Genomic DNA, 12,893 nt, shown 5'->3' with positions numbered 1-12,893 from the left:
TCGGGAGGCCTGGAGACACACCATCTATAACGCTGCTGATGCCTTTGAGAACGCACGCAGGATCACTCTTGAGGAGAAAAGACAACACAGAAAGAATCGTACCTTGCAGAATATACCACCTAAGGAGTCTTTCTGCTGTGCCTTTTGCAACCAGACTTGTCTATCTCGTATTGACCTTATTAGCCACCAGTGTGCTTGTAACAAATGTGGATAGAGCCTTTCCCAAATCTTCGTTTGCGAAGCCTAGCCATGAAATGAAATGTACACTTCTATAACAAATTATCCAAATTACGTTAAATAATTTGTTTAATAGAAGATTTTCATACTGCTGTAGTTCTGTGGGAGGGTAACGGAGAAGCAACTGAACTCCACAGTGTTCATCATCTACCCCTTGCAGAATAGAAGCAAATAAAGAGGAAATCCACAGAGAGAAATGAGGTGACGTGCAGAGTTCCCAACCTAAGTCTGAGCAAATGCGTATGTCCAGAGGATACCACTCAGTAGTGGGCAAAAACACTAGCTCAGTTTTTTCCAGAAATTATGGCTATATTGTTGTGGTGCAGCTCTCCCTTCTTGCCCTGAATTACAAATGAAAAAGAAGAAAATGAAATCGTGAATTAACTACATCCAAAATAAAAAGCAACATTAGTTTTAATGAGGAGTGGTTTTCCAATCTAGTGTGCTATCTGACTTTCACCAGTTCAGCTCCACAGCAGTGGCATGACTCAGAGAGGTTTGTAGAGGGTAGTTCTCTCATGTGCTCAATACTTGTGCATCTTGTCATCTTTACTGGGGCCTTTTCTGAACTCGTGCGATGAAAACCTGTCGTCTTCTTACTCTGCACAGCGGCAAGACATCCTCTCCACTGCTGAAAAGAACTAATTTCTTTTTTTTCAATCCATGAATTTAAAGAAAATATGTGAATCAAGATGTTTTCAGTGCCATAAATTAAATAAAGCATTATAATTTAATTGCACTATGTGTTAACAGAGTATTTTTCCTGTTGCCTAGCAATGAGATTTGCCATGAGATTCACCATGTGCTTAAGATTCCATTTCTAACATCTGTTTCCAAAGGTTGTAACTTTATTAAAAATCATTACTCATAGGACAATCCAGAAAGTGCATGTTGGATGTTATGGGGTCACTTATTAAGGAAGCTTGAGGCAAGAAGCTCTGGGGCCCTCTTATTTCTTTACCCTTTCTCCCATTTTACTGTATGTGGTAAACTCTGGAAGTAACTTTTTGAGCAGCAATTTGTGTTTCCCCATGAAACAGAAGGTCTAGGAAAGGCTTTGAGCGCTGGTGTTTGAGGTCATCTGCATTAGCGTTGCACAAAGTAATGGAGTAGGTCTGGATATTTTCTTCGGGGGACCGTAGTGCTTGGTATGTTGGAGGATCACATGGAACCTGATGAGAAGACTAATGCTTGAAGAGATTGGAGGAGCAATACCTCTGGTAAGAGTGAAAAGAAAAGCTATAGGCCAAGCCTGGAAAGTCACTTTGTTTACAAGAGGAGCTAGCTTAAAGTTAGGGCCAGCAAGTGTATGCAAAACCAGACAGCTTTTAGCTTGGGGATAAAACCCAGTGTATTTAGTTCTTGTTCCAGTTACCTTTGATAAAGGATGGGGTTTGGATTGTCTTTACTACTCCATGAGGCAGTGCTGTACTTAAAAGGACTTGAATTTGAGTTCATGGAGAAAAGGGCTTAAAAATACTCAACATCCAAGGTTTTTTTCTGAGAATATATCTGAGAAGCAAGTGTTTTTGGCATACAAAGTTATTAGAAACCATGTCAGAATAATAGCAGTGCTCTGCTGCTCATAGTTGTGTTTCCAGACTGCATCTTGCTGCAAGGCAGAAAGCAAAAATCCGGTTTGTTCACTGTATTCTATAGAAGCATTTAAGGAAGGAGTATATGATTACTGGACTTGTAAATTTGGACTTAACAAAAGATGCCAGGACCAGCCTTCATGAGGACATGTGGGAGGAAGGTATTTTGAATTAATCCTTTTTAAAAGCTAAAACTGTCTGTAACTACCTAGTGTTTCGAAATGGTTGTGATTATTACAAAAGATCTGGGTTTGCATATTGAGCTTTATGAAGTTTACTTATAGAAGATAAGTATAAAAGAAGATAAAAACATTCCCATGTTTTTAGTTGTGAATCTTCAGGGAATGTGGATTTACTCATGTTGTAAATACTACTTTTTAACATCTATATAATTTCAATTTGTCACCTTTATAATCATTTATTTTTAATTAAGAAACATAGAAATTTGAAGTTCATGCCCTCAGGTGAGCAAAGTAATTTTTACTGGAAAAGGAGGCATTCATAAATACTGGCATTTATCTGGCATTATAAGCATGCAAGATTAGATAAGAAAACCAAAGTAAAAGACAGACTTTTATTTAGATGAACTGGCTTCTCTACCCCATGATTGTTTCAGTATGTATATTTTTGCACATATATGTAATCTTTCTTTAGGGTTATGTAGTCTCAAAATAATTATTAATATATAATTATGAATGCTAATTGCTTTTAGAAATCTGTTAGGCGTATGTCATTTTTGTTGATAAAATATAGATCATATAGATGACCTAGATCAATATTAAATGTGAAAAAGTAAAGTGCAGTATTTGCCATGGTTGACATAAATGGCATTTCCTGTTTATCGTGACTGTCTTAGGCACTACTTAGTATTCCTGAAGCCTTTGTATAGAAAATGAGGAAAGGGAGGTGTGCCTGAGAGTCCCTAATTTAGACATTTAAAGTTCGAATTTGCAACTAATCTTCCTCATCCCTCTTTTCTTATAAGTGCTCTGAAATCTTCCATCTTCATCAGCCTGCCGTGAAAAATTCCATTTCTCACTGGAGTGCACATTGTGTTAGTGATCTGGATTTCACATCGCATGTGCTTCCCTAGAAGATCATCAACCATACAAGAACTGAATGAAAATGAATGTGTTGCCCTGACAGGGTCTAGTACTACTATCATGATAATAACTAGGGCACTGGCAAAATGTTGATTGTTTTTTTGCTGTTAAAATGACCCTTGAGGGAATGTGTAAAATACAGTGCTCTAGTTTGGCATATTCCTGTATTAAAGCGGCTCGTAGGGTTGTATCTTATATATGTCGTATGAGTCAGAAACATACCATATAATTGCATTATGTCTGTGTAGAGGGGAAAATGAGGGGGAGATGTTTATGGGTCTTTATTTTTAATCTGGTTTTGATTTCTAAAGCTTCTGTAATGCAGAGATGAAACACCTTATACATTACTGCTGGCTAGTGAGATTGTACTGGTATTAACCTGCACCATGTCAGAATTGATTTGAGGATCTCCCAAAGCTTAGTTAGACTGTTGGGAAATGGTTAGGCAAAGTATAGCTAGACTTTACATTATATAGAGTAGGCCTAGGACCATTTCTGTTCTTACGAAAGAACATTTATCACATGTTCTACCATGCTCTAGAAAGAGTTATTTGGCTCTCCTGGAAACCTGTCCTAGTAAAGAACATAAGTAATCACAGCATTCTCATATTGGAGTCTGATATCTTTAATGGTTGCTCTCATTTGATGTCTAGCAAACTTTGTTTTTATTTTGCGATGTCTTATTTGTTTTGTAAGTTTGTATAATTATACCTGATGATTTTAATTTAACAAATCTGGGGTGTTTTGTTTCTTTGTTTTTTCTCCCAACACCTCTTTTTCCCTAGGAAAAAAATGGATAGTGATGGCTCTAAGTTTCTAACAACAAAATGGAAAAAATTTGAAAAATATTTATGTGTAATTTCAACAAGTAACAAGAAGGAAGCAAAAATAGTTTTAAATTAATGGAAACAATTCCTAAACCATATTTGTTGCACAAACCCCTGATTTTTAGCCTGAATTTTACCTAACATTTGCTTCTAACCTGTGATACTGCAGCTGCAAAGTAAGAGTCTTAAGTTATTTCTACTTTTTTGCGGGGAAATGATTCAAAAAAATGATGCCAATGAAGTTTATAGTAAAATTGAACTCATAGTTTTAAGTGATCAGCAAAGATTATGTCTCTTAGAAAAATAATGTTTGATCCTGTGCTGAAAGAGTGACTAAGAAGGCATTGGAGTATTAGTCTTTTGAGGTGTCCTGGGTTCACTCTTTGTGCGTCAGAGGAAACAAGGACTGCACTAAAACACAAAGTGCCTTAAATAAAAACACTTAAATCTTCACATACATTTTTATTGTTGTCTTTTAGGTTGACTGGGGTCAACTGGACTATTTAGTAATTGACATGCCACCTGGGACTGGAGATGTGCAGCTCTCAGTATCACAGAATATTCCAATTGCAGGTATGTGTTTTGCTTGACTGTTTCAGAGATTTGAAGTTAGTTAAGTTTGGTGGTGTAACCTAAAGAGACCACAGAGAAAAAAACTCCAGGCCAATTTAGTGTATAAGACAAGATAAAAAGAGCAGATCGTTTAATCAGGGCCTCAGGCCCAGGGAATACACATGGCGCATGCACCCAGGCAGTGGTTCTGTGACTTTATAATAAGGTCCATCCAATCCCAGATTTATCTACCTCCTGGATCTGCCCAGTTCTGCCCCCAACATGCCCCTTTGGGAGTTGGGTCTGAGGTCTTTGGGAACCCTTCTTCCTCATCTTCTTCTTCTTCTTCACAGCATGTATAGTCCTTGGAGCTCCTCCAAAGTTCTGGGCTTGAAGGTTGCTTTTGTCTGTTCTGGTATCTTGTTGTTCAGGCCTAGGGTACGATGTTCTTGAACAGAGGTGTTCTTCTACAATTCTACCTTGAAAAGAAGACTAAACACGCTAAAGGAATTTAGAGGGGTTTGATATGAAATGGAGTAGTAGGGTTGAGTATGTGTAAACTACTGTGCTAAAGGGTGGCATATTATACAGGTACATTAAAATCTACATTTACTACTAAACTACTTCTAAAATCTACAAAAAGCTAAAAAAAATCCAAAAAGCTCTGAAAAATCTTATTTTAAAATGCCAGTCAAAAGTTCTTTTAATTTTCTTTCTAGCATGCTAAGAAATTGTTTTGTCAGTTGTGTGGTGATGAAAACATTATCAGTGATTTTTAACATGTTAGCATTATGGTTGTGTTACTTTCTTTTAAGCTAAGTTTTGAAAAGATTGAGAAGTCGAGTATAGTTCTTGAAGGAAAAACAGTCATGCCAAAAACTGGTGAGTTTTGTAGTAGAAAATTTTCTTTGTCTGTACCTTACTACATAGTAAAGCTAATACAATAAAATAGTTTGTCTTTATGATTGCTTTTTAGTTAGAAGGTGTAAATGCTGTTAATTCACAACATTTATTCAGATAAACTATTCAGCACTGTAATACACTAATGCATTCTTTTTCCTCTTGTGTTATGAATTTGACTTTTTGGAGGGGGTTTAAACTTCAACAGATCAATCTTGCCATATGTAGGCTGCGCTCTAATCTCATTGGTTTCAGCAGGATTTAGAAATACTGCTTCTGAAAGAATGCTTGAGCATCTCACGAGGTCTGATAGACTGTAATGGTTTATTACCTGTCTGACGTACTTCAACAGAAGCATTTGTCAAGCAAACATAAACAATGTTAGGAACTCAGTGGTAAAAAAGAGAAAGCAATCCTTAACAGTCTCAGGAAAAATTTAATAATTGCTGTGGCTCTTCACCAGGAAGGGAGTCCATGGGATCTCCTTTCTGACCAGTTGTCCAGATCATACTAGACAAATCCCTAACTGGCCCTATCTAGTGTTGCCAGTAGAAGACCTCCGGAGACCTTTTCCAACCAAAAATTCTGTGAATCTCAGTTAAAAAGGCATCAGTAGGACCACTTGCTCCGGTTTTAATGGTATCAGACAAGTATGTCAATACAAACCTAAAACATAAGCATCTTTTGCTGCTCTCATTCTTTTCTGAGTGCAGACTGGCTTGTGCACAGGCCCTGTTTACCTCCAACGCTCCTTTATCTCTGCACTGTGGTGTCAGTAACACACTGAAGTGAAACCACTAAACATTAAATTGGTAGAAATGTTTCCACTTGCATGTAGAACTCTTACCAGAATGTCTATAAATTTAATTAATAAAGAATTGCATATCTCTAAAGCTTCATAGGATAGGATTAAAGAGTAAGCTAGAGCTATAGGTAAAAGACAGGGCCATCTCTAAGGGGACTACAGCTAATGGGTTTTGGGACACACATCCAGCTTTCACAGCAAAACCATTAACAGGACACTGACATCTGCAGAATTGAAAGGAGTCTTTTATCAGTCAGGCAGTACCTTGTAGCTTTTTCCTTAACGCAGGTATGTCTCAGCTTCAGTCAGTCGAACACGATAACCACAGTTACTCATATATCTAGAAGACAGATTTTTTGACAAATAGTTAAATTTAGCATCAAGGCTGTGTGGGTATCTCATGATCTTCCATGATGTCAAGTTCAGGAAAATATAAATCTTTTGGCATATAAAACTAAAATGTTCAGACAAATGCTAACTCAACCATAACATAATTGCCCTAAAATGGTTAATAATCACAGGAGGTTCTCTCTGCTGCCTGTGATTGTGTTGAGTTGTGGAAGGGAGCATATCAACAGAGTTGTGATGAAGAATATAACAAATTTTTCCCAGAAGAAGTAGAAGATGAGGCTTCTAGTGCCTCAGCTTATCTGTGACCTGGAGCATATGATAAAAAGCAAGCTGATTCATACCCATTTTCTTAAATACAGTGCTTAGTAGGTTGCACGTGTGAGTAGAAAGCAGGAGGACCTTTTACTCCTGGTATTTTAAGCAATGAGTTGAAACATGACAGTGGTACAGAAGTTTTTGGTGAAGTAGAATTTCATAAAATCATGTAAAATTATGAAATTGAAGAGTTGTGGATTTATCTTTGGGAATGATGTTATTTGTTTTTTTTAAAGTACATTAGATATTGATAATTTCTGTTTACTACAGTGCACTTAAATGTCCTGATTTAACATAGAAAAGGTCATTAGACTGTCATGGTTTGAAATTGGCCCCCCTGAGAGGCTGGGGGACTCAGAGGTGATTGGGTGCCAGGGCAGTGTTCCCTGGAGAGCCAGTCACCACTCATGTTGTTCTCTTCTGCTCAAAATCAGCACCGGAAGCTGTTGGCAGTTTTGTCTTGGTTGTTTTGCTGTTGGTGTCTGCTGTGTGTAGGTGGACAAGGCCGGGGTGGCTGGGCTCCCTCTCTTCCCCTCCCGGGGGGAGAGGGGAGCCCTGCGACCCCCCAGCTCAGCCTTTGGCTAGAGTCAGCATTTGGAGTGTGTGCTGTCAAAGAAGAATTTCACAGCACCTGAGGTAAGAGGGAGGAGGCTAGGCCTTCTTTTCCCCACCTGCAGCTGTGGGACGCTTGGGACAATGCATAACTGAACTGAGCTCCCTGTGGCCAAGGCTAGGGGGCTTTTTCCCCCCCACTACATTTAGGCTGGTGGGGGGTGGATTTTAAGGCTCAACATTTGAGCAGAGCCAAGTGGACGGGCTGATAAATCAGCTCGGTGCTCGGGAGGAGAATCCCAGGCGAAATTGGAGGCGAGCCAAGAGCTTGAGAACTGCCTGCCGAAGCTGACCGGGGGGAGCTGAGAACTGACGTGGAGGAATGAAGATTCCAAAACACAGACGGTTGATAAGCTACACTGCAGCAGCTTACGAATCAAGGTGAGACACCGAGAGGGAGAAATCACCAGCAGCAGAAGAGCAAGGACTCAAAACTATCTTCTTGGACTTCGTGAGGAGAGAAACTACAACAAACAACTTGAACTTGGTGGGGGGGGAGCGTTCAGGAGCCCAGAACACTCCCACAGCAAAAGACTGTGTTACGTATCAGCCTTAAAGGCTGCTCCTGGACTAAAGTTAAAGGAGGGACTTGAAAGGACTGACTGATAGTAATGTAATATATATATATATAGTTGCCTTTAGTTTGTATAGTATTTATTTGTGTAAATAAATGTATATACTTCCCCCTTCCCCTACAGAAGCCTCTGGCCTGAAAGTTTCTCTCTGTTGTTAGGATAAATTGTGGGAAGGAGTGGGGGGGGAAGCCTAAAAATTGGATTTTAGATTTTTCTAATGTGGCTCAAACTGCCACAAGACTATGGATCTTCAAGGGATTGTTGTGCCCTTTCCACACAGAACTGTACACGGCCTTCAGGAGTGTAAGTGGTTGTGGTGGTACACTGGGTCCTCTGGGACAAAGAGGTGATGGAAATTACTTTAATCATGTATTTCTTCTGAATTTTGCTGATGTCTGCTTTTGGAAGGTCATAAAATCTTTCTGACTGATACACTATATCAGTAAATGGAAACTTTAATTTTTTTTCTCATAATACTTACATCTTCAAGCAAAACAATTTTTCAAAAGTTGAATTTTCTTGCTAAGTGTAGTAATGTCCACATTCTTGTGTAGATGTAACAAAGTGAAGAATTAAGAGTAAATAATTTTTATGCTGTGTTTTTGTTAGTTGTCCACGTGATTGTCAGAAACCTGTGGTATTCATACCTGTTAAATCAGGTTTTGAGGCAAGTCAAAGTAGACAACATGTTGATCTTAAAAAGGGAAAACAGGTTTAAAGCAACAACAAGCAATGCAGATTTTCTTGATATGCCATAAAAGGGGATATATTCTTGCCCATGTCTCTCTTTAAACTAGAGCTTCCTGGCATAGTTTTTAGCTTTTTTTTTTTATTTATTTGGACAAGTATGGGCTTTTAAAACTTCCTAACTGAAGACAGCATTTTGATTTGAATTCTGAAATGTCTTCACATTGTTCTTGAAGTTGTTCAGTTCAGCTTATTACTTTGTCAATCCTAACGTCATAAAATTAGGAGTGATAGTATCACTTTACGTTTGTCTTTCCCATTAGTTTGTTTTGTTGAGCCTGCTGAAGTCTTCTGCAGTTTAAAAAAAAGAAATGTATTCTGCTTTTGATGAAGACAAATACAGCAGAGAAGGAGTGATAGGATTTTTAATTCCCTGTGCTCTTACTGGTTCAGTGAATTTGTGATTTATGAAGAATTTTCTCTGTTGTTTATTATGGCTATTTTTCACCCTCATTGCAAGGGCTTCTTTTTGTACAGCTTGAACTGTGCTTTCTTCTTTTGCTCGTTACTTGGTTTCTGTCTCTTTGACAGTCCCTAGTGTTGTTTAGCATGCTTTTATTTTCTTCAACTTAGTTCCTTTCAAAGATGTTGAAGATAGTGTTACACATCTTGATGATCATATCTTTGGAGCAGTCCACAGAATTTGTCTGGCTTGAGGACACCATTTGCAATTCATATTTTCTAAGCCCTATGTTGTCTTTTACTTTGTTGTGGAAAATATTTGGTGATGTGCCATTCTGTTCCCTCTCCAGTTTTCTTGTTCTTTCTTTCTTTATCCTTTGAAGATACCTTGGACAGTCATGATATTAGTGGAATAATTTCTCTATTTTTCCTCAGAGGCAACATATATATCTTAGTTAAGTAAATTTAGAAGGGCATTATCTAATTTGCATGACAGTTGTTCTTTGATTTGCATGCATGCATATGTGAGATACAGTATTTGCATTATGGTTTCTTCATTATTAATCTGTGCTTCCTAGGGATAGGCAGTCTAGAATATTTTTATTTTGCCTCTAAATAAATTTACAAAACCTGCACACATATTTTTGCCAGCCACTTGCAGATTTTTCTGTGTATAATGAGTGTGAATATGAGAAAGAGTACTGGTAAAGATGTTTTGTTTGGGATGGGTTTGCCCAGTTGGGACATCAAAAACTGTAGCATCGCAACATCTGACAATAAGAGAGACTTGAAAAGAGACTAGAGCAATACGTAACTGGTAAAAGCAATACAAGATATGCCTTATAATTCCAGTTGTCATTAAAGAGCATATCAGCTGCACACAACTTTGGCTGGAGTGACAGTTTTGTGTGGGTACTTTTCCTTCTTTAAAAGAAGATAGAAAGAAAACTGCTGTGAGTTTTGCTTTTGATTTTATTCGTCTTAGTCGCCTTACAAGGAGATGCATCTTACTTAGCATATTTGAAGACATTTGGCATTTTTAAATTCTTAATGTAGTGTGATACACCAAACTGGTGAACCAAACTATTTATGCATATTTATGTCAGTGTCACACAGACCAGGGTGTAGCCTTTGCACAGCTATTTTATAGCAGTGTGTGTGCACTCAGGAGAACCAAATTCTTCCTCAACATATAATAATGTACAAGAACAAGGAGTTCAGGTCATGATTAGATGGTTTCTTCAAAAATGAACATTAAAAACTGTAAAATGAGAATTTGAAATCAGCTTTAAAAAAAAATATTGTTGATGTTTTATTAAACTAAGTGTGATTTAGCATGACAAAGAATTGTGATTTGAATAAAGGTGTCTTTTTAAATTACCTGAAATTGCAAGCTGAGTAGGTATGGTGCTGTTCTCTTGTCTTTCCAAAGAAAAATGATCAAAAAAAGCCCAGTGCTGCAGTACAAGTTGTGTGTAGCATACAGTTTAAGATTAGAGGTGTATCAGTATTCTGTCATTGCTCTTTGTATAAGTGTTTGTTTGCCCCTTGTGGTGTATCTCTTCCTTTGATGCAAACCACAGTGGCAACACATCTGATCTTCTTTCCTTTTAGTTTAACAGTAATATATGTTTTTCTCCATTTCTGAGCTTGCTTTCTTCTTCTGTAGTGAAGGTACATAATTAGTTTCTGCAGTAAATTTTTGAAGCTATTTTATGGGAGCCATTTGGGTAATAGTAAATTTTACTTGATCTAATTTTGAATGGCAAATATTTTTAATACCAGATTTTGATGTAGATTTACTCTTTGTTTTGTTCTGTATTTTGATATTTTAAATAGCTGCAGGAAAGGAAAGGTGTGTAGGTTTAGGATACATTGAAAAGCAAAGAAAACCTTAGTCACACCAGTGGGAATTTTAAAACGATTCTTTATATTCATCCAAAAATAATTGCTGAAATAGTTTGCTTCTGTTGGCATAATAAATGTACTTGACAAATGCAAATTATCGTCAGGGGTGTCTTAGCTTTGGACACTCTTGATACTTCATTATGAACTGCCAGACTCAGTAGACTCTGTAAACTTAATTTAGAGACCAAAATACAGTATGAGTTTACACATTAATACCTCATACTCTTTCAGTATAAATTTAACTCCCGGCTCATAGAATTGATGTAACACACATTGCCTGCGGAAGATGAAAGGATAGTGTATTCAGTGCAAGTTCTTTAAATTTTATCATTCCTGAAAAATAGTTTCCAGATATTGAGGAAAAAAGCTGTGAAGTACAGCTTTGAAAACTGGGGCTCTCTGAGGTCTGGCAACAGCGGCTAAGTGTATGCTAAGTGCTAGATTAGCTGCCATTGCCTCGTTTTTTAGACCAATCATTCTGAACAGGAAGAACAAATGAACCTAGTGTTTAGCTGACAATTCCTAAAGCTGAGAGAAATTTATATGAATAATGCTACTGTGTTCTCTCTTCTAGCTATTTCTTCTAAAAAAATAAATATTCAGATCTGCTCCTTACCATCCCCACCTCAAGAGGAAAAAGGTAAAGAACAGAATGGTTTGGGGAGCTGATTGAAGTAGTCTCACTGTTGTAATTTTTCTGCAGTAGAATTACTCTTTTACACAGTTCTCCTCTTTGGATTAGGACCTCTCATTTTTAAAAAAAATCGTATTTGTCAGAGAGACTGTTTGGACTTTGCTCTTGCCTAGTACAATCCTCATAATAATTTGGACATGATTGGTACATGCCCTTGAAAGCAGGAGGTGGAAGGGAGTAGAGCAGAAAATGCTTATTCCGATGGCTAAGGAAAAGTGTAAAGTGGCAGTGTCTGTGAGGGAGTAGCTTTTTATTTTATGCCTGTACTTTGCAGAGAGTGTTTGTTCACAGATGTTATTATAAATGTTTTCGGTGTTCTCACTTCTCTAAATAAATATTTCATTGTAAATTGCATTAGTGTGACATATGTATTCAGTTTGCCATGACTAAAACAAAACATTTTAACACAGTGTAAGTTGTCTTACAACATCTTTTTCCATGTGGTCTAGTGTGAAATGGATGTTATAATACTTACCAGTCAGTTTAAATGAGGGCAGTTTAGCTTTAGGGTGACAGCTTTATCCAGCTTGTGGTATTCGTCTGCTCATTGGTTTCACTCACAGTTTGACTTAGCAGGAGGAAGAATCTTGCTCTAAGATTTCTGTTCTCTTTTCGTGGGCAAATCAGTAGTAGTGTCCTTATGTACAATTACTTGCTAGTTCTTGGACAGGAGAGGATGTGTTGGAAACATACACTGTCTGAACAGGTGTTCAATGACTCCTCCAAGAAGAAAACAGTGAGTACGCTGGAGGTGTGACACAGCAAGCTGGAGGATCCAGCCCTTGGGACAGTTTTGAGCTGTATTATGAGTTTGAAGTGAGGACCCTGTAATGGAAAATCACACCAACGGTTCTTTTAAGTTGCTAGTTGTGATGAGATGTCACACACAAAAGCTAAAGGAACTTCTTTATAAGGTTTATCCAAGGAGATGAACAGTCTTCTAACGTTAGTTTATCTATTATGATTATCTGTTATCATTTGTTCTTGCAAGACTTTTTTCTGCATCTTCAAGTGCAAAGTGTATCTGTATTTGCAGGCACATTTTACCTATGAAGTAAAAAGAAATATAATAGAAGGTCAGAGGGACTCTGAAGAGATCCACTGTAGAGAAGATTCAGGTTAACCAGGCTATTTATAACTGGAAAGTCTCACCTAGAAGTTTGAAATTAATGCATTGGAAAAGGTAGCAAAAGCTACAAAAAGCGCATGAGTGGTGGGTTCAGATCAGACCATCTACAGCTGCATTGAGGCCTGCATGTGGTTTCTTGCC

At 37.7% G+C, this 12,893-nt stretch overlaps 1 protein-coding gene across 1 annotated transcript in view; it reads left to right on the top strand.

The window, feature by feature from the left end:
* NUBPL (nucleotide binding protein like) overlaps positions 1–12,893 on the top strand; it is an 84,393-nt gene that overhangs the window by 47,957 nt on the left and 23,543 nt on the right. The window contains exon 7 of the mRNA XM_027637989.1: positions 4,242–4,335. Coding sequence (XP_027493790.1) covers positions 4,242–4,335 — 94 coding nt within the window. The remainder of the gene's footprint in view (positions 1–4,241; positions 4,336–12,893) is intronic.

The sequence above is a fragment of the Corapipo altera genome, unplaced genomic scaffold, assembly GCF_003945725.1.
Source record: "Corapipo altera isolate COAL_440 unplaced genomic scaffold, ASM394572v1 23, whole genome shotgun sequence".
NCBI classification, from domain to species: Eukaryota; Metazoa; Chordata; class Aves; order Passeriformes; family Pipridae; genus Corapipo; species Corapipo altera.
The sequence above is the reverse complement of the archived record's forward strand: the minus strand, read 5'-3'. Positions and strand labels throughout refer to the sequence as shown.